Below are 27308 nucleotides of genomic sequence, written 5' to 3'. Positions count from 1 at the left end.
CTCTCCTCATGTGCCTTTCTTAGAATATATAAACCTCTGCTACCCTGATGCTTGCTTCAGTGTCCTGTCCACTGATGCAACTATCCATATTAACCATGTACTTGTCCTAAACTGTCTTGTGCTGTAATTCGTTATGTGTTTTTGCTAATAACTATGCTTTGTAAAGCGCTATATAAGAAACTGTTAATAAATAAATAATAATATATATATATAGGAATAAAGAGAGAGATAGATGTGCGCTCTGTTCACCAATTAATCGTCATACATTGGTATATAAAATGTATATTTATTCAGACTTTTCTTAACAATATAAATGGAGTAGTTTTTCAATAAAAACAATGACAGTTATATGGTTTCCAAATTCGGATAAGTTGTTTTTCAAGTAAATGACAGGAAGTAGATCCGACTTCAACATAGAATATGCTTCTTTAACAAACGAAACCCTACGCGTTTCGTCCCTTAGGACTTCATCAGGGCTGCACACCCACAGTAATTGGATATCACGCTATTACCGTATCTATAAACCACTAACGTGGACCTCTGTGGTTGAGCAGTCCCATTTCAAGCTGCATACCGGCTGAAAATGTTTTTTTGTTAAACCACGAACGTGGATTTCTGTGGTCAAGCAGCTTCACCTCTAGCTACATATTGTCTGAAACTGGACCCCCCCCCCCCCTTTTTTTGTTTCAAAAGTCCTATACCTCTGCAGGACAGAGGTTTTATCTGAACTGACGCGGTCAGTTCTCTTATCTGCTCAGCATCCATACCCAGCTGTTAATGTTGGAAGTATCTCTTATGCTTGGCACTGTCCAGACTCGATTCACATTCAGATCTTCATTTTTGCCCCTGATGAAGTCCTAAGGGACGAAACGCATAGGGTTTCGTTTGTTAAAGAAGCATATTCTATGTTGAAGTCGGATCTACTTCCTGTCATTTACTTGAAAAACAACTTATCCGAATTTGGAAACCATATGACTGTCATTGTTTTTATTGAAAAACTACTCCATTTATATTGTTAAGAAAAGTCTGAATAAATATACATTTTATATACCAATGTATGACGATTAATTGGTGAACAGAGCGCACATCTATCTCTCTCTTTATTCCTATTCTTCCCATCTAGTACCTATATTAACAGCTAGGTACGATAGAAGTGCAGCCCATTACACGGCGCGGAAAAAGGATCACTAAACCCCATTCTTCTTTAATATATATATATATATATATAAATAATATACACACACACACACTCTGATTCCCTACTGCCCTTGTAGGTGCTATTTGTTCTACACTATTGTGTTACTAAACAACATGAAATGAAAAATCACAACTGCATTATAAAACCATTCGCTCGCATTGTGCTCAAATACAGTTTTTTTATTTATATTTTGTATTTGATTTTGTACAAATCACATATGGTATGCTTGTCAATATATTTACTTTTGGGGGTCTCTTTATTTTAGTTTTGTATCTCAGAACACCCATTACCTATCCCCAAACTGTTTTCCTTAATCCTCGCTGTTCTTGAATGAATTCTGGTTATTTCAAATTAATGTAGGAACATTCCTCGGTGGAAAATCTCCGCGGCAACCGAGAGCGCCGGTTCCTTGAGTCCAGACCAGATTGATGGTTGTATCTTGTTATCAGCACACAAAAAATAAAAAATAAATCACTAAATAGAATTTCCAGACTTTTTCCCCACCACAATTTTGTAGCACCTCTATTTCATGTAAAAACGTAAAGGCAGAACATAGAAAGTATCTGTATGACGATATTAATCCATGTGATTTGTCTCCCGTCACAGTGGGCGCAGTTCATGTATAATCCTACTAATACGGAATACGGATGCCATGCAAAACTCACTTTTTTTTACTTTTTGGTGATTCCTGCTCAAAAAATATAGAGCTTTATTTTACAATTCCGGGAAAAGTTTATTCCAGCCTCAGTTTCTGAGCGTTAGAAAATGCAAATGATTGTTTTGGCGATCTCAAAAATATATTTATCACTTTGTAAAAGATAACCATTATTATTTTCTTCATATATTTTTTTATTATTTTCTTACTATGAAGCCATCAAAAGTCAATAGACATTGAACCCTGAGCGCATTCTTCTCTGCCGCGGACGTAAATTTCGCAGGGGATCTCCTCCATGACTCGGTCTTCGATGCCTTTGTCGGGGCAGTCGTGGGACTGCTTGAAAGCGTAGGTACTTTTCTTGAAGGTGCTGTTGAAGGTTTTCATTGGTTGGGGCTGGGCAAAGTCATTACGGAAGGGGAGCTCCATGGAGCTGAGGTTGGTCCTGCTCTGCTTGAGGGTTGCCGTCTGTGACCCACAGTGATGGTCGTGAATGCAACGAGACGTGGTGGATGGGCGCCGCGTCTTTTGGTAGTTTTCCAGTTCCTCCGACAAGTCGGCCAAGTCTGCGGAAATCTCTTTGTCCCTGAGGGAGAAGAGCTCGTAGTGGGGAGGGTCAAAAACCTCCTGGAACCCGGTCTTGTTGAACGTGGTCTTCCTGGCCATGATCTTCTTGCGAGGCTGCTTGACTTGGACCAGAATGGAAATGATGAGGAGAACCAAGACGATGCCGGAGGTTATGCCAATAACCGTCCCGTGGGTTTTGGTGATTTGTTCGAATAGTCCGGATTCCTTCCTTTCTGTAACAAGAATGATTACATTATTAATCACTATTTGTACTACTGCTGTTATCATTGGTTCCTGTTGATAGATCTACAGTATCTAGGTCAATAGTAAATAAGTGGACATCAAAATGTCAAAAGGTCGCCATGTACTCACTAAAAGACGACACAAGCAAACATGCCCATGTCAACAGATGACATCACTGGCACAAAAATGTGGGGAAAAAAACCTCATGTCGGCATTTTCATGTGCTGACCTTATGGTTGTTTCGACCTTTTGCCAATGTCTACATACTGCATGTCATCCTTTTGTCAATGTCGACCTAGGTCATGTAAACTTTTTGGTGTCAAAAAGTTATCCTTTAGTCTCCAATGGTTTTTGAGTACCAGGTAATTGTCGCAATTGCGCTACTTGTGTCCTTGTCTGGCTTCCTTCTATATCATATGTTCTGGAAATGAAAGAGTTAAGAATGAGGACCGCTCATCAGTGGCGTAACTAAGTTTTGGGTCCCGGCGGCTCCATTCTTCTTCTGCTGAGGACCACCACAAAATGGCCGCCCCCATACAGCAGACAGTTTCAGAGAACTGTGTGCTATATGGGGGCGGCCATTTTGTGGTGGTCCTCAGCAGAAGAACGGAGCCGCCGGGACCAGCGAGATAGGTAAGTCTGCGGTGGATTGGGGGGGGGGGGGTAACTATAGCACCGCAGCCCCCGGCGCCCCCACATGCACAGCGCCCCCCCCGCGGTGGCGGGGGCTGCGGTGCTATAGTTACGCCGCTGCCGCTCATTGCTATGAAGCGCACTAGAATCTCCAATTTACAATAATCTGCCAATCCATGCTTAATCATTTTTCTGATGCCTTAGGGGCAAATTTCCGAATCTTCTAAAAATGAAGAGGTGGTGTAAGTTCATGGGTTCGATTCCTACCATGGCTGTGCGGAGTTTGTATATTCTCCCCATGCTTGTGTGGGTTTCCTCCGGGTACTCCAGTTTCCTCCCACATTCCAAAAATATACTGGTAGGTTAATTGGCTTCCAACAAATTAACCCTAGAATGTCTGTGTGTGCGTGTGGTAGGGAATATAGATGGTACTTGTGTAGTTTCATGGCGCCAGTAAATCGCATGCGATTCGATGTGTGATCCAATGCGATTTACTACCTGTTCATACCCCCACTATCCACTACAGCATGGAGTTGATTTTATATAGTGTGGCGAGCCCGAAGCGTGGCGAGGGGACACGGATTACTTGACATGTATTCCGCTGCGCTCGCCACGCTTCGGACTCAGTGAATATATGTATATAAGTAATCCGTGTCTGCTCGCCAGGCTTCGGGCTCGGTAGCTCGCCACAATACATAAAATCAACTCCATGCCGTAGTGGATAGTTGGGGTATGAACAGCTACTAAATCGCATCGCACATCATGCGATATCAGGTGGCGCTGTGAAACTACACAAGTACCATATACTGTGCTGTAGATTGTAAGCTCTACTGAGGCAAGGACAGATGTAAGCAACTGGTACTAAATAATATTTTCAAGGATGCAATGGATAAATAATAGACATAATCTGATTGGTTGCTATTGACAACATGTCTTTTAATTTTTAGAAGCTTTAGTAAACACTTAAGTGAAGTAATAAAGTTAAAAAAAAAATCACCTTTTGGAAAAGGAGTACAAGTAATTTGATTTCAAATGCTTGATCTAATGAGAATTGCTTTATACAGGGATAATCTGCTGTTTAGTGAAACTCTGATGTAAAGCAACCAGATGCATTTTAGATGAAAGCAGACTAAATCCCAAATAGATGAAATTGTCCAGTAATGTTACAAATATTTTAATACACTGCTACATGAATACAGAAAGGAACAGTATATGAGACTGACCAGCAGGGGGCACTCAGTAGCCATACAGACTGACCTCCCTGCATTCTCACACTATACTGTAAATCAGTGTTTTTCAACCACTGTGCCGTGGCACGCTATTGTGCCTTGAGCTGTTCTCAAGTGTGCCCCCAGATCTAGAGATGCCCAAACCAGTTTACAGCCACCACCAGCTCAACTGTTATTTACTGGTCTCTTCTTTTCATATAAAGGGCCAATGTATTTTATTTTTCTTACCTGGGTGAACCAGTGTGATTGTTTTTTTATATGGGGGCCAATAGGTCTGTTTTTTTCCTGTGGGGGCCAATGTGTTTTGTCCTGTGGGGATCTCATGGTGTGTCTTGGACATTTTTTAATCTTATTTAGTGTGTCGCAAGGTAAAAAGGTTGAAAATCACTGCTGTAGATCTAGAGCCATTTATTGTTCGAGTATATTTGTCATGTTTCTATAGAAAACCTCAGGCCGTGTCATTCGCGGCGTCTTTCAGCGTTTTGGCTTTGCACACTGCTGTGTTCCGATACCCAATTTTCTATGAGATGCCGTGTAACACTGCAGCAACACAGATGCATTATAGATGCCGTGTAACACTGCAGCAACGCAGATGCCTTATATTGCAGCCTGGGCACGCGTGTCATACTGGACGCGGCTGCACTACAACCTGCAGCGATTCCCCATGCACTCACCTCTGCAGTGGTTCTCGTCCCAGGGATATGCGCAGTTCTGAATCCCATTACAGACCAGCGAGTTGTTGATGCACATGTTACTGTGGCAGAAGAAATTGCCATCCCCACACGGAGCTGTCACAACAAGACAAAGACGCAGTTATGTGACCATCGGGTGTCTGCGGCGTTAGTGACGCAGCAGCGGAATCTCCGGGTCTCTGCTTTTGTCACTTGTATGAACGGATGTGGGATGAAATGATGAGATGTTACACACAGATTACAGGACACATAAATGAAAAATAAAAAAACAAGGACATTTGCAAAGGCAGATTAAATGCGGACCTAAAATTTAAGGGGGAGATTATGATTCATTCGCTAAAATGTGAATTCGGTCCGGGGACCAATGGTGCGGATCTGTGCATGTGTATTTGCGAAAATACTCCTGAGCAGACCCGCTGACGATCGCACAGGGCAGGGTGGGTAGAGGGCGGGCAGGGAGCTGTCCCATTAGGAATGCCCAGTGTTTCCTGAGCGTGCCCACAGAAACGATGAATGTCCTCATAAGGGTGCAGGCGTATCGAAGCCTGCATGGGGTGGGCGGTTGGCGTGACATGACCTCAGCGCCTGACCCCGAATTCGGCCATGTCCGAGTCAAATATAGGTCAGTCTAGACTGACTTTAATATGCGAACGGCTAAATAAATTATTTGATGGTCAGCGACTATCAAATGATTCTTCATCTGTACGCCCACATCATGCTACTGAATGTGTAAGTGTACACATCTATTGGCATGCCGGCGCGGACGTTCACGTGGGGTCGGGCAGCGTTTACCCACTCACTAAGCAGAGAATGTATGCTGCTTAGCGAGCGGATCTGAATCAGGCCCTAAGAGCGGATGACATATTTTGACATATTTTTAATTTTTAGTAACTTTTTGGTCCTGCGTCACCATAACAGAATGAGTAATAAAGTGATGGGGAAATGCAGTGGATGGGGAGAGGTTTCTCTGCGTTCCATGAATGGGTGGCTGGATGATTATCCTACTCACGTTCCACAAAAGACGTGAAGAGCATGCGGAAGCGGCTGAGCCGGCTCCCTTCGTCCGCCCACATCCGTACGACCCCCGTCCCTGTTTGCAGCATGACGTCATTGGCCACGGTGCTGCAGAATTTGGCCTTTAGGTTCTCTATGGAGCTGCTCCCGTCGTAAACCGCAACAAAGTTCCGCTTGCATTCATTTGAGTGCTCCATTTGGTATTCCAGGAACCGCAGATAAATCTGGGGAAGAAATGACAATCCGGAGATTATTGCACGTAAATCAGGATACAGTACGGAGCACAGATGGGGTGATCTCAGATGCTGCTGTGCAGCAAGACACATGGAGCTGCTGACTTACGATGCTGCTGTGTAGCGTTACACATGTACGGCAGCGGCTGTTTTACGATGCTGCTGTGTAGTGTTACACATATAGCGGCTGATTTATGATGCTGCTGTGTAGCGTTACACATCTAGCGGCGGATTTCCAATGCTTCTGTGCAGCGTTACACATGTAGTGGCTGATTTACGATGCTGCTGTGTAGCATTGCATATGTAGCGGCTGATTTACGATGCTGCTGTGCAGCGGTACACATATAGCGGCGGATTTATGATGCTGCTGTGTAGCGTTACACATCTAGCGGCGGATTTCCAATGCTTCTGTGCAGTTACACATGTAGCAGCTGATTTTCGATGCTGCTGTGCAGCGTTACACATGTAGTGGCTGATTTACGATGCTGCTGTGTAGCGTTACACATGTAGTGGCTGATTTACAATGCTGCTGTGCAGCGTTATACATGTAGCGGCTAATTTATGATGCTGCTGTGCAGCGTTACACATGTAGCGGCTGATTTACAATGTTGCTGTGTAGCGTTTGACATATAGGGGGAAATTTACTAAAGGAAATTTGTAAAAAAAATAGGTGTATTTGTATCCAGAAATACTTATTTTTGACATTTACTATCCCGAAAATATGGCAATTCTTATTCGTATTGATTTGCTATCAATACGAATAGGAATTGCCGTATTTTCGGGATAGTAAATGTCAAAAATAAGTGTATTTCTGGATAAAAATACACCTATTTTTTTTTTTACAAATTTCCTTTAGTAAATTTCCCCCATAGTGGCTGATTTACAATGCTTCTGTGCAGTGTTACACATGTAGCAGCTGATTTCTGATGCTTCTGTGCAGCGTTAAACATGTAGCGGCTGACTTTTGATGCTGCTGTGTAGCGTTACATATGTAGCTGATGATTAACGATGCTGCTGTGTCGCGTTACACATGTAGTGGCTAATTAACCATGCTGCTGTGTAAATGCTCGGAGTATGAGGACACATCTATAGTGCAATATACAATCTTACTGAGCATAAACCAGTCTCTACCAGTCACACTGCAGCAAAGACAGACAATAGAATAGTGCCATCTAGTGGCAAAAGTATGACACAACTTCACAGAGGCTCTGATACAGATCTGATTGCAGTACAAATTTGTTTGGAAAATGGGCAAAACCATGGCCCTTATTCTAGTTAAATCAGACGGATGCGTATTTCGAACGGGCACCGAGTGTTCTTAGCCCCGCCTACCGTACGGATCGCTCACACCGCCCGAATACGGTAAGACGCCGAGCGAATGGACCGTGAGTGGATGTTTCATGCGAACATCTCCCCCATCTGTGGGAAACTCCCCCATTCTCCGATGGTCGCCGACCATCGAATGATGGACCGAGCGGTCAGGCAGCACCGAGTGCTCCAGACCACTCTGACATTTTTCTGTATGAAAGCAGGGATATGGGCGGGCAGCTGGCATCCGGCTATGTCAGATGTCCACCCTCACACATGCGTCATGGCCGGATTCGTGGTAACGCCCATGAACCGCGGGGCGTACGCATATGGCAATTAGCCCTTCACGCCCCTGTACACTCCCTGATCGGATGGTTCTGAACGATCGTTTTCTGCACGAAACTCACGCCGTGTTCGGACATCTGAGGTGTTCCCACATGTGCAGAAACGCCTCTGCACATGCGCAAACACCAAACATCGCACATGCTGCCATCCGACTCAATCAGAATAAGGGCCCATGTGCACTGCAGGTGGGGCAGATGTAATATGTGCAGAGAGAGTTAAATTTGGGTGGGGTGTGTTGAAACTGAAATGTAAATTGCAGTGTAAAAATATTGCAGCCAGTATTGACCTTGCACAGAAACAAAATAACTCACACAAATCTAACTCTCTCTGCACGTTACATCTGCCCCACCTGCAGTGCACATGGTTTTGCCCATTTTCCAAACAAATTTGTACTGCGATCAGATCTGAATAAAGGCCAGAGAACAGACTTATCTCACATACCTAACCATTGTAATGCTGCATTAATGAGCATTACACACAATTAGTAACCAGAACCCCCTCCACTACCAACAGGCTACCTTGGCTTTTGGCGTTGCTTTAATTGTCCATATACAGTCCACAGCCTGACCAGGCTTCACCTTATCCCCTTGCTCCACCTGGCTGGAACGGATGATCCCGTCCGGTCCTGATAAGTCAAACTGACAGTCTGGGGTGGGAAGAACACAGAAGAGGGTAAGTGGCAGAACAGGCCCATTCAGCAACTGACAGGCAGAGAACGAGCAGGAAAATAATACCTGGAATCGGGTTCAGTATTCCTCCGAGATAGCTGAAGTCTGGGTCTGTAAGGAAGAGAGATCTCAGTGTTACGCTCTGCTCTGTCTCCTGGTTGACAGCTGTCTCTTACCCTAGCTACTGTACACAGCACTGAGCTAAATATGTATGGAACAGGGGTGCCCATTAGTTTACCCCAAAATCCTGGTTATCAGTAAATGGAAGAATCACTTACTTCTGAGGGTTCGGTATGATTTCCCGACATTCAAAATACTGATGGTCAAAATACAGACATTTAAAATATAATGGGGGTGTCTATGTCGTTAGGGACACTGAATAAGTGTACCGTGTCCCCTCGCATAGCTCACTGCTCTCGCCAGATTTCGGGCACACTATTATAATCAAACTTTATGCCTCTTTGGATCATTTAGTAAAAACAAGTTGATTTCAAAGAAAAAATCCTGAAAAACTCATGTCGACATTTCAAATGCCAACATTTTGTCTGTGTCAACATTATAATGAATATTGGCATTCTGTCATTCTGCCATTGGTTGTCGGTATTTTGACCGTTTGTATTTGACTGTTGGTATATTGACTGCATCCCATTCCAGATACTGCCCCCGATAAGTTTAGTCTTTAGGGGAGTGTATAATGAATGTGATACAAGTGTTATAGTGGATACAAAACACAACACACTGGAAAACAGAGAGACTGCAAACTTCAAACAAAAGACTCAAACTTTGTGTTACATTTATTAAAGCTTCGCAATACACAAGGGTGGTGATGTTGCCCCTAGCAACTAAAGTCTATCCAAGGATGCAGCCACTGTATTCAGCATGCCCAGAAAATGAGGCCATCACCCCCCGGTTTCTGGGATGCTGCCTGTCGACGCCCCCAAACGGCTCCACTCCTGTCAATCAAACCAAGGCAGGTGCGCAGATATCACACCAGCGTTGATGTACGTAAACCATTCCAGGCCAGCCATTGTTAAAAGCAGGGGGGACAGAAATCATTGGATGGTCACCAAAAAATAAAAATGAAAACTGACTTTTACTTTACACAGAGATGGCCGATAAGGGGATGTCAGCCGCCCGCCCTGAGCATTCATCGGCCCGCTTGCATCCCCATGGGAACGCCCAGCGTTGTCATAGAGATGCCCATGGGTGTTCCCTAGCTCTTGCCCAGTGTCCACCCCTGCCTGCCCCCTTTGGAGCAAATGGCTCATCGAATTTGAAACACACATTCGCAAACCCCAAACATGGGGGAAGGGGCTACAAGCAGGCTGAATCGGCCCCAGTGTCTGCTGAAAGGCACGGAAGAAGGACAGCAAGATAAAGTAATGTATAAGCAGCACATCCCTTGGAAGAGGACATTATATTATTGTGGATGAGGCCCATTGTTTCTTGCTCTGCCTACCTGGTATAAAGGAATACTTCGCTCGGAATCCCAGACCTTCCAGTTCTTCATCTGAGGTAAACTTAATCCACATAAACCTTCCAGTCGATCGGATTGGCATCGGGCTCCTTATGCCGCAGTATCGATCGATGAGTGGAGAGAAGCCGAAAGGACCATCTCGCACCTCCAAGTGATCGAATCGGCATTCGAAGGACGGCTCAATGTGGTACGGCTCATCGAAGGTCAGTTCAATTCTTTGGCGAGGAGAAGCTGACAGACACAAAGGCACAATGGAGCAATGTGATGCATTTTACTTCTATACCATTACCGTGACAGTAAAACTCAGTATGCACTTAGCGATGAAGTGGGATCTCCGCTGATCGTCTGCCCACGCCACAAAGCACAGACTGAGATACGCTGCAAACCATTCATCGCTACAGCAAATGTTATGTGTAATTCTCCCTCCAGTACTGTACAACTAATGCGCTGTATACACTGAAGGGTATTATGGTGGAGAGGTATTTTATCTCAATAGGGTCTGGTCTATCAGCTAACTGGAGTCAATAGACCATAAGCTATAAAAATGATCCCTTCTTTCATTTATGTGCAGGAAATGGTTTTATAATGTCACCCAGTGCACTGCCTGCAGCATCACAGGAAACCCGCGCAAAGGAATTTAATAGTTTATTCAAATACAGTAAGTTTGATGTTTCCTTACTTTATAGGGTGGAATACTGCTCTCATCTAGGCTTTACCCCAGTGTCAGTTAAATCTTTCTTCGCTGCTGACATGTTTGAAAGGGTTAGATACGGAATCCCGGCGTTCGAAATCCCAACAGCGGAATCCCGACAAGGGGGGGGGGGGTGTGTGTGTGTGTGGATCCCCACCCCCCCTTGCGGGCTCGCCACGCAACGGGCCCGGTGCCTCGCTAAGCTCGGCACACTAATTTATGCTCCCTCTATGGGTGTCGTGGACACCCACAAAGGGAGAAAGTGTTGGGATTCCGGCGTCTGGATTTTGAATGACAGGATTCCGACCGCCGAGATTATAACTGCATCCCGTTTGAAATACAGCACTTCTGAACGCTGTTTAAACATATCAGGTGACCTATGTTTAAAATACAGCACTTATGAGTGTTTTGCAAATGCAGCTGACATATGTTTGAAATACAGCCCTTGTGAATGCCGTTTAAAGGCCGCTTTAAGGTGTTAAAGCTTAAAAAGTACCATGTGGCAGCAATGGTTTACCAGCCAAGATCTGTTGCTGTAAATGGCCAAGTGGAAGTGTTATAGGAAGACCGCGCGTAAAAGTTCATCCACCTGGACCTCTCAGCTGTATTGAAAACAGCTTTTGTAGATGCTGTGCATCAGCCTGAAGGCATTTACTCTGTTCTAAGGTTTAGTTCAAGCAACACCTTTATTAGATAAACTTACATATCGGTTTAGTGTCTTTTTCTCTTCACATATTAGTTGATGTGTGTTATGGAGATCAGGGTTATCCTATGTTTCATGCAATAATGTCTCACACACACACACACACACACACACACACACACACAATAATGACACATGACACAAGCGATGGTAAACCTAAGCTTTGTATGGGCAATAGACACAAAGGACAGCCGCAACAATCTTGGGCCCAATGTATGAACAGCTGCTGTGATTTGAGCTTAGATTGGAAACTTTGTGCAACGTTCGTAGCTAACCCTAATTGTGTTTTGTATGGTGAACAAACCTTCTAAGATGTAGACGCATTCCTTGTTGGGAGGATAGGTGTTTGGGAAATTTGGTGAAGCGAGGTGCCCTCCATTACTGGTTCGTACCCAGATACCACACTGGGTCACCGGGATGTGTTTCACACCTACATTTTGCCCATCTGAAATGAAAACAGAATTGCAGCAGTTTTTAGACAAGAAGCTTAAAGATTTTATTATTGAGGTTTAGATGAACATCACAAATTATACCCAGCCAAATAGTTACCCATGATCAGGTTTGGCAATTATTAGAACCCAGAGACAGAGAACACCAGCACCAGAACCCATAGACAGGGAAGACCAGCACCAGAACCCATAGACATAGAAGACCAGCACCAGAACCCAGAGACAGAGAAGACCAGCACCGAAATAAAGAGAGAAAGAAGACCAGCACTGGAACCAGATACAGAGAAGGCCAGCACCGGAACCCAGAGAAGGCCAGCACCGGAACCCAGAGAAGGCCAGCACCGGAACCCAGGGAAGGCAAGCACCGGAACCCAGGGAAGGCCAGCACCAGAACCCATAGACAGAGAAGACCAGCGCCAGAACCCAGAAACAGAGAAGACCAGCACCAGAACCCAGAGAAGACCAGCACTGGAACTCGGACACAGAGTAAACCAGCACCAGAACCCAGATACAGAGAAGACCAGCACCAAAACCCAGAGAAGGCCAGCACCAGAACCCATAGCAGAGCAGACCAGCACCAGAACCCATAGACAGAGAAGACCAGCACCAGAGCCCATAGACAGAGAAGACCAGCACCAGAACCCATAGACAGAGAAGACCAGCACCAGAACCCAGAGACAGAGAAGACCAGCACCAGAACCCAGAGACAGAGAAGACCAGCACCGAAATAAAGAGGCAAAGAAGACCAGCATCAGAACCAGATACAGAGAAGGCCAGCACCGGAACCCAGAGAAGGCCAGCACCAGAACCCAGGGAAGGCCAGCACCAGAACCCATAGACAGAGAAGACCAGCACCAGAACCCACAAACAGAGAAGACCAGCACCCAGAGACAGAAAAGACCAGCACTGGAACCCAGAGACAGAGTAGACCAGAACCCAGAGAGAGAGTAGACCAACACCAGAACCCAGGGATGCCCAGCATCAGAATCCAGAGAACACCAGCACTGGAATGCAGTGAACAAAAGCAACCGATTCCAGTGAAGACCAGCACTGGAACCCAGTGAAGACCAGCACCGTAACCCAGTGAAGACCAGCACTCGAACCTAGAGAAGACCAGCACCAGAACCCAGGGAAGAGAGAGCAGGAACAGCCAATCAGCTCCTAGCTGCCATGTTACAGGCTGTGTTTGAAAAATTACAGTTATGGGCTAAGCTGTTGCTACTTTTTATCTTTCAACTTTATCACTTCCTACGGCTTAGTACATCTGCCCCAGTGAGAGATACTACCAACTCATCAGCTCCTTAACTGGCATTTTACAAGGCATGCTAGAAAAAAGGCAGACACTATGAGCAACGTCACCACGTTATCTCTGTGCAGAATTTGGTAAACCTCCCCCTGGTTGTAGATAGCAACAATAGAACTGATCCTTTGTTGCTGAAGCCTCAGACGGTACATTGTTATACAATGCACGTTGTGCCTCAGGATGTTGGAAGATCTGCTGAATAATAAGTAGAGGGCCGTCATTTCCATGGTTTGCTGGCTGCATTATCCCAGGGGCTGACAAGTGGTCAGCTAATCACCGCTACCAGGGTAACGGGGAACAAGCCGCTATCAGCAAACTCTAATCAGATCTGCTATTATATTGGACTAATTGACTAGTGCCTCAAAAAGGGAAATCAATTTTGAAACACAGAGGGTTGTACAAAGCATGAGGGGGCCACGTACCTTGTGTCCGCTGAGCCACGGCGATCCCTTCCACCACAAGAATAGTAATCAGCAGTACTGTCAAGAGACAAAAAACATGATTATCGTGAGTTGGCAGAATGTCGGCATATGTTATGTAGTTACAGGCAGATACACATATGCAACAGTTACGGGGTGGTACAGTACATCTCTTGTGGGTTCTGGAGGAGTGGTGCAACGATACACATGGAGGATGGTGACTTTCAGCAGAACTGGCTAGTAGGGATGGCCATCGACCATCCATGTTTAGAAAACATCGATGGTTTATGGCCGATGTCCAATAGTTTTGCCATCAATGGTGGAAAACAAAATGGTTTCCCATCATCGATGTCAAGCTTAAACTAATAGTTTTGTTTTGCTTTTTCCTGGGAAACGGAGCATAGCTCCACCCAGGAGACCCATGAAGACCTGCCCCATATTCTGATTGGCCCACAGGCCAATCAGTCAAATCCATTGCATAGTTATGCACCATCGATGGTCAGTTGCACTTTTGCCATCAATGGAAAAGGCAATGATGGCCATCCCTACCAGTGGCTTGCTTCTTCTGATTAGCTGATTGCATCTTGTTCCCTACCACTGATAGTGCGCCTCATTAATTAGTATGGCGGCTATTTTATATGAAGCTGTGGATGGCTGTTTGCATTGTTTCCTCCCCAGTTTCCATTTGGGCCACGTAGAGGAAGACTCTCAATTTTCAAAGCGGAAAACATGTGAATTTCCTGTGTATAATAACCCCGGGCCGGCGGGCTCACAGTATTCTCCCAGGTTATTACATTATTATACTGTGTATAATACCCCTTTTACACCCCCGTAAAATCCGGGTCAGCAGCGCTTCAGACCCGGATCAGTGGCGGTGTAAATGGGGTCAACCTGTGTCCATTTACACGGGTCCTCTACCCAGTAGTGTTCCCGCAAAACTACGGGGGAAAACTATTGACACCCCCAGATTTGCAGCAGCCCCCCCTTTCCTCTCAGTGTTATCCCTGCAGCAGTCACTGTTTTATTGCTTGACTGGTATTGGACATTAACCACGTCTTTCCCTAGTATATTACAATTGGTGCGTTGGCTTGAGGATGCTCAGCGCCCTGGGGGAAGGGGGAATAAAATGTACCCTTTGGTGGCCCATTAGCACCCTATGGTAATGGGCATGTAATCTCCCTGGCAACGAGCATGGAATCCCTGGCATCCATAAAGAAAAGCAGGGCTGACCCAGGTTCGGTGTAAACAGCGCAGACCTGGGTCGAAGTGCTGGGGTATGAAGCTGGGTCCGACCCTGGATACTCCCGTGTTCGAAGACCAGGGTCCGACCAGGGATATTGGTGTAAAAGGGGTATAACTGTCCCCTTTGTATCTCCCAATTAGCCTCTCCATTCTATCCCCACTAAAGATAACAGATAATGACCATGCGATTGTGCTTCCTCAGTGGGGGCGGAAAGTATGACCATCATAATGTGTACAATGTATTGTTCTAAAGCTTTTGTGCCAATACATAACATCATATGGGTGGTGTAACCCATAGCAACTGATCAGCCTCTAACTGTAATTTCAAAGATAAATGACATATGTACAGTACACTGGTTACTTTGGGACACTTCTCCACATTGTCTCTCCAAGCTTTGATACACCTCCCCCCAGGAATTTAAAATAAAAGGAAAATAAAGTATCCTATACAACAATAATACTTCTGTCACCTTCCCAATCTTCCCTGATCCCCACAGCGGATGGCAGGGACACAAATCACCTCACACAATCCTTCCCCCATCCCACAGAGACGTCCCACCATAAAACGGGTATGGGCCATAGCGCCGACAGTATGAAGGTCGACACATGACATATGTCATCATGAACTGCGTATTAGTGTATCGTGTCCACTCACCATGCTTCGACCTTCCCCATGTCGACCTAATGCTTGTATCGACCTAGTGACCCTGTTGACCTAACCCAGGCATGTCCAAAGTCTGGCCTGGGGGCCAATTGCGGCCGTGTTGTCAGATTCTATGGCTTACACAAGGGGATGGGAGACATACAGAGAAGGAGAGGGAAGGGAGGGGTCAGGCAGGGGAATATATAATGAAGGGAGGGAGGCAGTATGGGACATACAGAGGAGGGGCAAGCTGGGGGACATACAGTGAATAGGGGGCAGGCTGGGGGACATACAGTGAATGGGGGGCAGGCTGGGTGACATACAGTGAAGGAGAGGCAAGCTGGGGGACATATAGTATATAGTATTATACTATATAATAATTGGAGATCGCTGATCACCCCAATGGGGGAAATTATTATTTTTTATTATTATTATCCTTTATTTAAAAGATGCCACAAGGGATCCGCAGCGCCCAAATGCAGACTACATAAACGAATAAGCAATACAGGAAACCGTGGCTTACAAATGAATACAACAGAGAACAAGTACAGGGTATGTAACCACAGCTGCAACAAGTGCAACTGAAGTGTTTTATGTGCCGATGGCCACTAGATGGCGCCAGATGGAGCAATTCAAGTGTTGCTCCGTTCGAGGACCTTATTCATTGGGGTCACTCGGCCCCCGCTCAGAACATGCAGACAATATTCGAAGCATGCATCGTTAGGGATATAGAGGGTTATTCTGGTTCACTCGCAAAAGGCAAATTCCTTCTCAAATAGACAAAACCATGCTGCACTGCAGGGGGGCAGATGTAACATGTGCAGAGAGAGTTACAGTACATTTGGGCGAGTTATTTTGTTTCTGTGCAGGGTAAATACTGACTGCTTAATTTTTACACTGCACTATAGATTTCACTGTTTAAGTAAAACCCCACCAAAATCGAATTTTCTCTGCACAAGTTACCCCCCCCCCCCCCCACACTGCAGTACACACGGTTTTGTCCATTTGAGAAGGAATTTCCTTTGCAAGTGAACCAGAATAATGGCCCTAGTGCATACACACTAAATTATATGCACAATAGATCATTAAAAATATTGTTATCATGCATATTGCTAACAATATCTCATATAGGGTGTATACACCTAAACTTCTAGAATATCTAGAAACATAAGGAATGGGGCAATTGCCCCGGGTGTGGTATGGGACTCCAACAGTAGGGATCCCAACAGTCATTATCCCGACTGCCTGGAGTCAGACAGCATGGCGAGTGCAAAAAAGCCCCTTGCGGGCTATTCTATTCTCCCTCTATGGGGGTCGTGAACCCCCACAAGGGAAAATAGCGGGTGGACGTCGGGCACCCGGCTGTCGGCGTTTTGACAGTCGGGATCCCGACGTCAGGTAAATGACTGTCGGGAACCCGTCCGGCACATATTGCCCCCAGCCCCTGTGGCCAGGCCTGCCCAGAGTTACAGTAAAAGTTATTTTGCCCCTATGAAATGTAGATCACTTTGAGAAACGTCTATTGAGCCCCGGCTGCAGCTCGGGGGAAAGGGTTAAGCAAAAAAATAAAGTTTTTTTTTCCCAGAGAAAGATCCACATTGTACATTGTTCTAATTATAACGTCCCTCTCCACCGGGAATGTATATTGACCACGTTCAACTATATATTTCAAACTCAGTAGATTTCAGAATTCCATTCATCAAATTAATTTGTATTGATTTAGATACGTTTGTGTCCAGCAGTTTATCAGATTGTAAACAATTGGACGCGGTTTATGGACTTTTGGTGATATCTCAAGGGTCTGAGATAAATCAAGTGTACAAGCGTTAGGCTTGGTCAAGTACGGATCAGCGAATTTATGGCCAAAGTGATTTCACGGTTGGATTCCAATCTGTTATTCAGCATTCTATGAAATTGTTAGTGAACTTGAGTGTTTTTTAATCTGCAGTGTGTTGTATATTATTTCCATCCCCGAGGTTACTTCACAGGAAAATATTATAACCCGGTGCCATCAGCCGGCATACCGGCGTAATTTTTCAGCACTTGTATTGTTGACCATCAGTGGCTTGGTCCTCGTTAAGTTTATATCGAGTTATGACATTAATCCCGAATATAAACTTAAACAACTGGATAGACATGAGGATTAAAACTATAAGGGATCTATATATAGATGGAGACTTATTGTCTTTCACCCAAATTAAAGAAAAGTTTAGTATAAGAACAGCTGACTTCTATAAATATTTGCAAATCAGATATTGGTTAAAAACTTTCATTATTTAGTAATAGCGGATACAATAAAGAAAGAAATAATAGTTCAAATAAGTCTATCTAGGAAAAGGGGAGGAATCACGAGATGGTATAAAGTAATTCTAAAAGCAAACGATATAAATAAAACGATTCAACAAAAAAAAATGGGAATGGGAACTGGGATTCTCAGAGGAAGAACAACGTGGTCCGGATTATTTATAGAGGTCTGGGGGATGTCAAGGTCGAACCTCCATATCGAGAGATACCTGAAGATATTTTATAATATCTATCTGACCCCTGCCAAGATACATACATTTGACCTAGCCCAGCCGGACCTATGCTGGAGGTGTAGAGAGGAGACTGGAGATACACTACATATATTCTGGTCATGTAAAAAACTATTATTATTCTGGAGGGAGACAGAAGATCTTATCTTCCACATCCTGGGAAAGAGACTCCCGTTGACCACACAGGGGGCGCTGTTGCATGCCTTCCCCCCCAGAGATCCCTAGTACATTTAAACTTATAAAATACTTATAGCAGGCAGAACATCTATTGCACAATTATGGACACAAGAGAAATTACCAGACATATCCGAAAACATTAAAAAAAGAAACTATAGTTTTAAAATGGAAACGCTCGGTACTGGGCACTCAGCTAAGATCTGGAGGAAATGGGATGGCTGGGAAGAGGGCATGCAATGGCGAATCTAGTTGGGGGAAGATGAGAGATATATGTGAAGAAGTGAGGGTATAACATGTGGAGATGTGTCCCAAATTGAAATGCATTGATTAAAATCGACTAAATAAAATTACTAAGAAACCATAGCGTTTAGAGTTACAAATAATTGCCTATCCCTGTATGTATAAACACTGTTTTGTCTTTTGATGAATGTACTTAGAAACACGTAGCACTGTAAACGTATGTAATGTTTAGTCTTTCATGTTTGTCTCCTGGAGTCAGGATATGCTCCAATATTTGTAATGAATGATCCTTATCTGAAATTTGAAATAAAGAAATATTTAAAGAATGTGTGGTTATTATTTAGCTGCTGTTGTTCTTCTCTACACTAAACCCTGTTTTTGATAAACATTGCTTTAGAGCAGGCATTCCCAACCACGGTCCTCAAGGCGCACCAACAGTGCAGGTTTTAGTGATATCCAGGCTTCAGCACAGATGGTTTAATCAGAATCCCTCAGGTACTAATTAAGTCACCTGTGCTCAAGCCTGGATAGCTACAAAACCTGCACTGTTGGTGTGCCTTGAGGACCGTGGTTGGGAATGCCTGCTTTAGAGCATGGGGTCATTATTATGGGGATACAGGGAATGGCTTTCTCCATACGGCTGCCAGATAGTAGGTGGCTTTCCAGTCTCTAGAACGTCATAAGATATCCTTTCAGTGGAACTAAGAGGCCCAGGCCATAAACAGTCCCAGGCTGTCATACCTCCTTTACAGGGGATACGGTCATTTGGTCGACAAACATTGGGTCGACACCACTAGGTCGACATGCAGCAAGGTCGACATGGGTGAAGGTCAACATGGGTCTAGGTCAACATGACATTAGGTCGGCACAAGCATTAGGTCGACATGGGCTAGATCGACAGTCAAAAGGTCGACATGGGGTTTTTCACAGTTTGTGACTTTGTGGCCTCCTGCATCCCAGCAACTAGGTGTTTTCACAAGCTCATACAGGTAATAGAAGCAGCTGTGGCAAGGCTGAAATTTGGTGACATGTCATGCAGTCATGGTGACGTGACATCGAATATGTGTACGCTATATAAGAAACTGTTAATAAATAAATAATAATTCTATTATGGGTGTGGATCATATGGTCCAAAAGAAGGTCGACACCACTAGGTCAACAGGGGTCTAGGTCGACATGTCATTAGGTTGACAGTCAAAAGGTGGGGGTTTTCACTGTTTTTTACCCAAATGTCGACACAGTCGACATGGACACAGGATAAAGTGCACCGGGGGCCCAGACAACCTAGCAGAACCTTGACAACTATGCAAAAGTGTCAATAATGGTCAGATGCTGAATAAGATAAGGGAAATCCTTGGATTTTTCATTTCAAATGCCAATAAGTTATCATATTTCTGTGGGGGATGAATTCATAATAAGCTTATGTTGTGAGGTTCAATAATTATTAAAGCGATAATGACGGCTGTTTCCTGAGTTGCTGTACGTGTTCCCTGGTTGTGCTGCCCCTGCAGAGTCTACACAGCCTCACATATCCTGCTCACACAGACAGGTGGCAGCTCCTGCTCCCACTTGGTCTCCCAGACTTCCACAACATCTCACAAACACAATGACGGAGGCTGACACTGAGCAGCTGCCATGATGTTGATCACTAGCCCTTGCCAGGTAACGTGGGTTTCTATGTCACTGGCAATCTAGTGCACAACTGAGAAGACGTGTCTGGTTTGGGAAGGGCCCTTATGGATTTTACTGAGGTGAATAATATTCAGCTGCCTATGTAGGAACCACAGCTCCTGACAGCCAGGAATGTAATAATAGAGGCTGACAGCCATATAGTCGTTAGATTTAAAGCGGTAACCTTTAAGACTATGGCCGAAATGTCTTGCTTACTCTGTCCAAAATTCAACTCGCGGTATACAATGTCCTGCTCATACTACCCAACGTCTGACTCACACTGTCCAACCTAACACTCGCTGTATGCAATGTGCTGCTCATACTACCCAACATCTGACTCACACTGTCCAACCTAACACTCGCTGTATGCATTGTCCTGCTCACACTACCCAACGTCTGACTCACACTGTCCAACCTACATAACACTCACTGTATGTAATGTTCTGCTTATAATACCCAACATCTGACTCACACTGTCCAACCTAACACTCGCTGTATGCAATGTGCTGCTCATACTAACCAACATCTGACTCACACTGTCCAACCTAACACTCGCTGTATGCAATGTCCTGCTAATACTACCCATTGTCTGACTCACACTGTCCAACCTAACACTCACTGTATGCAATGTTCCGCTCATACTACACCAACATCTGATTCACACTGTCCAATATACCACTCACTGTATGCAATGTCCTGCTCATACTACCCAAAATCTGACTCACACTGTCCAACCTAACACTCGCTGTATGCAATGTGCTGCTCATACTACCCATTGTCTGACTCACACTGTCCAACCTAACACTCACTGTATGTAATGTTCTGCTCATACTACCCATTGTCTGACTCACACTGTCCAACCTAACACTCACTGTATGTAATGTTCTGCTTATACTACCCAACATCTGACTCACACTGTCCAATATACCACTGTATGCAATGCTCTGCTCATCATACCTGATGTCTGACTCACACTGGCCAATATTTCACTTGTATCACCAAGTATCTCCCACATACCACTTAACACTTATTACTTTCTGCCCCACTGGAAGTATACAGTATCCCGCCCATCTCATCCCCCGTCAGGCTAGCAGCAGTATATAGACCACTCGCCGATATCCTCACCGGCTGCACAGTTAGTAATAACCACCCATGATCCATAATCACAACTGGTTCTGGAGGGTCTGCACACCAAAGGGTTAATTTTCCTTTCTGTTGCTCTGGGAGACAGGGATGAATTGATTTTTGCCCGAAGCAATTAGGATTTATGTTATTAAATGCCAGGAGCCAGGTAAATGTCAGGCTCCTTTCATGAAAAACAAATTTGGAAGACTATTGGAGAGGCGGGTCACATATCGGGGAAATGTCACCCTAAGAGAGTCATGCACTAAAACAGTATTGGATGATTAAGTACACTATAAAGCGATGCTGCTACAAAGTAATGGGAAACACTGGGACATACTCTGTTGATATTTAGACACACAGGTATGTGTATATATATATATATATATATATATATATATATATATATATATATATATATATATATCCCCAACCAGTGGTCGAAGTGGAAATTTTGAAGTGGGGGTATGGAAATTTTGAAGTGGGGGTATGGAAAAGTAAAGAGTGAATACAGTGCGCACCTTCGGACACCCCCCTGTCCATCAACGTCCCCTGCCAGACTGCCCCGTTGTACAGGGGTATTACAAAAGCACAATATGCGCTGCTGAGTGATCAGAGAGCATCCTGAGGGGGAAAAAAAACTTTTTTTTTTATCTTCAGATTAAAGTGGGGGTATGCCATACCCCCGTATACCGCCCCACTTCGACCACTGTCCCCAACACAAGGTAGCTGGTCTTTATGATAAAATCCATTCTATGTTGACTACCATACAATACAGAGACCAATCCGCGGTGACTAATAGAAAATACAAAGCCCTTTCCTAACCCACCATCAAATGTGACCTCTTTACACTATGGGCCTTATTCTAGTTCACTCTTAGAGGCAAATTCCTTCTCAGATGGACAAAACCATGTGCACTGCAGGGGGGCAGATGTAACATGTGCAGATAGAATTAGATTTGGGTGAGTTATTTTGTTTCTGTGCAGGGAAAATACTGACTGCTTTATTTTACACTGCAATATAGATCTCACTTTGAAGAAAACCCCACCCAAATCTAATTCTCTCTGCCCATGTTATATCTGCCCCACCTGCAGTGCACATGGTTTTGTCCATTTGAGAAGGAATTTGCCTCTAAGAGTGAACTAGAATAAGGCCCTATGTGTACATAAATCACTGGCACTCTGATTGGTATATGGCACTGACTGACTCCTATTGGCTGCTGGTGTCCACTGTACATGCATTAGCCAATGGCATGGAGATTGAGGTAAGAGGCTGTTACAGTAACCCCCCTGCACTTACCCAACCAATTAGAGCAGGCATGTCCAAACTATGGCCCTCCAGCTGTTGTGAAATTACACATCCCAGCATGCCTTGCCATGGTTTTAGCATTCCCTAACAGCAAAACTGTGGCTAGGCATGATGGGACCTGTAGTTTCACATCAGCTGGAGGGCCATAGTTTGGTCATGCCTGAATTAGAGGCTCATAGTACATTTCTCTACATTAGCAATGAGGCAGGGAGAGAAGTTTTCCTCGGTGTCTCCCAGTCTCATACAATCCAGGATATTTGTGGAGATTATATAGAGAATGGAGACAAGGTCAAATTCAGGTAACTATGACGGCAGACAAAGATTTTGCTCATAGCAACCAATCAGATTCTACATATCAATTTGTAGACTGTGCTAGGATAGCTAGAAGCTGACTAGGACAACCTACAGTATAGCCAGTCACAGCATAAGTGCACGCACAGGACTAGGACAACCTATAGCCAGTCAGAGCATAAGTGCAGTCATAGGACTAGGATAAATTACAGCCAATCACAGCATAAGTGCACTCACAGTACTAGGACAACCTAGAACCAATCACAGCATAAGCGCACTCACAGGACTAGGACAACCTATAGCCAATCACAGCATTAGCACACTCACAGGACTAGGACAACCTACAGCCAATTACAGCATTAGCGCACTCACAGAACTAGAACAATATATTGCCAATCACAGCATTAGCACACTCACAGGACTAGGACAACCTACAACCAATCACAGCATTAGCGTACTCACAGAACTAGAACAATATATTGCCAATCACAGCATTAGCACACTCACAGGACTAGGACAATATATTGCCAATCACAGCATTAGCACACTCACAGGACTAAGACAATTTGTAATTACAGCAAGAATGAGACCAAAATTTGGTGTCAAGGTGTCCATACACGATGCGATGAACTCCGTGCTTTTAGTACTAGATTGCATTGTATCGAGTACAAAGAGAAATGGGAAACACAGACTTTATGTGCAACTCATTGCACTGCCCTGTCGCATTGGGTATGTGTACTTTAATAGAGATTTAATAGGGCTGTAGCCAATCAGAACATTCGCATACCAACCTGTAGTCAATCAGAACATTAGACCATTCACAGGACCAGACAAATCTACAGCCAATAAGAGTGCTAATTCCAAGTCTTTCTAATGGCCAAAACATGTGCACTACAGAGGGGCAGATGTAACATATGCATATAGAGTTAGATTTGGTGGGGTTTGTACTTCAAACTGATATCTACTGTACATAGGGTGACCAACTTATCCCTTTAATCCGGGACACATATTAATTACACAGGTTCTGTGGCTGGCTTTCACCTGGTTTTAAACTGCCACACCTCAAGACTCCATTTCACCTGGTTTTAAACTGCCACAGAACCTGTGTAATTAATATGTGTCCCGGATTAAAGGGATGAATTGGTCACCCTAACAGTGCACTGCAGTGTAAAAAATAAAGCAGCCAGTATTTACTCTGCACAGAAACAAAATAACTCACCCAAATCTAATCTCTCCGCACATGTTACATCTGCCCTACCTGCAGTGCAGCAAGGTTTTGTCCATTAGACAGTAAATTTGCTTTTGCAAGTGAACCAGAATCAGGCCCAGGTCACCTGTAGCCAATCAGAGCATTCACAAGTCTAGGTCACATGTAGCCAATCAGAACATCAGGGCAGATAAGAATAGGAACAACAGAAACCGAGTTCATTGCTACAAGAAACATTACAGAAATGCTACGTTACACAAATTTCATGTGTCCACCAATCATATTCTTCCTCTCATGCAGAGGAAGGGGCATACAGCAGAGGAGGCATCGGTCTCTCGAGCATGCAGCAGTGGAGGCACCGGTCTTTTGAGCATGCAACAGTGGAGGCACCGGTCTCTCGGGCATGCAGCAGTGGAGGCACCGTTCTCTGGGGAATGCAGCAGTGGAGGCACCGGTCTCTGGGGAATGCAGCAGGGGAGGCACCAGTTTTTGGGGCATGCAGCAGTGGAGGCACCAGTTTTTGGGGCATGCAGCAGTGGAGGCAACGGTTTCTGGGGTATGCATTAGTGGAGGCATCGGTCTCTGGGGTATGCAGCAGTGGAGGCACCAGTCTCTGGGACATGCAGCAGTGGAGGCACTGGTCTTTGGGGCAAGCATCAGTGAAGGCACCGGTCTCTGGGGTATACAGCAGTGGAGGCACTGGTATCTGGGACATGCAGCAGTGGAGGCACCGGTATCTGGGATATGCAACAGTGGAAGCATTGCTCTCTGGGGCAAGCAGCAGTGGAGGCACCAGTCTCTGAGGAATGCAGCAGGGGAGGCACCGGTTTCTGGGGAATGCAGCAGGGGAGGCACCGGTTTCTGGGGCATGCAGCAGTAGAGGCATCGGTCTCTGGAGAATGCAGCAGTAGAGGCATCGGTCTCTGGAGAATGCAGCAGGGGAGGCACCAGTTTTTGGGTCACGCAGCAATGGAGCCACCGGTATCTGGGACATGCAGCAGTGGAGGCACCGGTCTCTGGGGCGGATTCAGTACTGAATCCCGGCAGTCGGGATCCCGGCGTTCGGAATCCCGACAGCCGAAATGCCGACAAGGGGGGGACGTGGATCGCCCCCCCTTGCGGGCTCGGTGCGCTCGCCACGCAGCGGGCCCAGTGCCTCGCTACGCTCGGCACACTAATTTATTCTCCCTCCAGGGGAGTCGTGGACACCCACGGAGGGAGAATGTGTCGGGATTCCGGCGTCGGGATTCTGAACGCCGGGATCCCGACCGCCGGGATTTTAACTGCATCCCTCTAGGGCAGGGGTTCCCAATCTTTTTTGATTCACGGCACCCTAGAGAATCAGACTTTTTTTCACGGCACCCCAAGGTCAATTTTTTTCTATTTAGATTGGGTTTATATGCGATTCTTAGTGGCAGTTATGTGGTAAAGGGCAGGATTTGCTTCTGTTGGTACAAATTCTATGATTGCCAGCTACCAGCACTGGTTTTGCTCATAAATAATTAACCATTAATAATTTGAGTTGGTCCTAGACCACCAAGCCGCGGCACCCCTGCATGTGTCCCGAGGCACCCCAGGGAGCCACGGCACACAGTTTGGGAACCACTGCTCTAGGGCATGCAGCAGTGGAAGTACCGGTATCTGGGACATGCAGCAGTGGAGGCACCGGTCTCTGGGGCATGCAGCAGTGGAAGTACCGGTATCTGGGACATGCGGCAGTGCACCTCCCAACCTCACACAAATCAGGACGCTTGTGACAACTGTGGGGTGGCAGGGGTGCCATGTGTCACCAACTGTCACATTTTAAAAATCCACAGGTGACCTGGAAAACATGGCATGAGGACCTGGGTTGTAAACTATAACCCTGCGAGCAGGACCCTCTTGCCTCTGAAACACTAATGAACAGCAAAAGTTACGATAACCTAGAGCAAGGGTCTTCAACCTTTAAGACAGTGTGGGCCACATTAAAAAATTAAACAAAGCCCAAGAGCCACTAAGCTCTACTGTGGTATTTAGCACAGCTCTTAATAGATAGACAGCACTGCCCCCACATAGATAGTTGGCACAGCTGCCCATACACATAAACCCTGCCCCCAATATATAGTCTGCACCAGGCCTATTTCTAAACAATTAGGGTCCCAGTGCGAACAGAATAAAAATGCAGCGCCCCCCCCCCCCCCCATACATAACTTGGCATTTAAGAAATTGCACGCACCTAAGGCGCGCGCTCCCAAAAGGGGTGTGGCCTAATTATAAGGGGTGTATACTAATTATAACAGTGTGAACTAGTAGGTAACAAAATTACCTGACACCTCACTTTTGCAACCTGCATGACCAGACATTGATTACCGCAGGAATGGTTGTTCACCTCCCACGCTTAAGTTGGCTGTCTAAAGGCCACACAGTGACATATAAACATGAAGGCCCATTACACCATGATGCCCATTGCACATTATGCCACACACCATGATGTCCATTGCACAATATGCCACACACCGTGATGCCCATTGCACAATATGCCACACACCGTGATGCCCATTGCACATTATGCCACACACCGTGATGCCCATTGCACATTATGCCACACACCGGGAGGCCCATTGCACATTATGTCTCACACCATGATGCCCATTACACATTATGCCACAAGGTCTCCTTCAGAGGGCTGCTGCTGCTGCGGCTGTCTTAACAGCCAAGGAGCAGGCAGGGATAGGTGCGCGGCTGCCGGCAGTTGTCACACTCACTCCAGTCTCCCAGCTGTGGGCACGGGCGGAATGGGTGCACGGCGTCAGGAAGTACACAATGCACATGTCCGCGCACAGTCCCGCCCGCCCCAGCCAGTACATCCACCTCCGCCGCGTCCCCCTGCTAAGGGGAGAGCGCGCGGTAGGATTTTAAGGGGACAGCGCGCGGAAGGATTTTTTTTTTTTTAATCAGCACAGCATATAATAAAAAAAATGCAATTCACTGGCGGGCCACGGGTTGAAGACCCCTGACCTAGAGCAACCAGATTGTAGCTGATATCACTTCTACACAGTGGAGCAGG

The 27308-nt window shown here is 45.4% G+C and overlaps 1 protein-coding gene across 1 annotated transcript in view; it reads right to left on the bottom strand.

The window, feature by feature from the left end:
- Positions 1-1356: 1356 nt before the first annotated feature.
- NETO2 (neuropilin and tolloid like 2) overlaps positions 1357-27308 on the bottom strand; it is a 35537-nt gene continuing 9585 nt past the window's right edge. The window contains exons 2-9 of the mRNA XM_083165251.1: positions 13831-13887; positions 11961-12101; positions 10245-10493; positions 8852-8896; positions 8636-8763; positions 6227-6455; positions 5200-5313; positions 1357-2653 (exon numbers count right to left, since the gene is read on the bottom strand). Coding sequence (XP_083021377.1) covers positions 2073-2653; positions 5200-5313; positions 6227-6455; positions 8636-8763; positions 8852-8896; positions 10245-10493; positions 11961-12101; positions 13831-13887 — 1544 coding nt within the window. The 3' untranslated portion in view covers positions 1357-2072. The remainder of the gene's footprint in view (positions 2654-5199; positions 5314-6226; positions 6456-8635; positions 8764-8851; positions 8897-10244; positions 10494-11960; positions 12102-13830; positions 13888-27308) is intronic.

The sequence above is a fragment of the Crinia signifera genome, chromosome 11 (genome assembly GCF_055691185.1).
Source record: "Crinia signifera chromosome 11, ASM5569118v1, whole genome shotgun sequence".
Taxonomy (NCBI): domain Eukaryota; kingdom Metazoa; phylum Chordata; class Amphibia; order Anura; family Myobatrachidae; genus Crinia; species Crinia signifera.
This window is presented reverse-complemented; position numbering and strand designations above follow the sequence as displayed.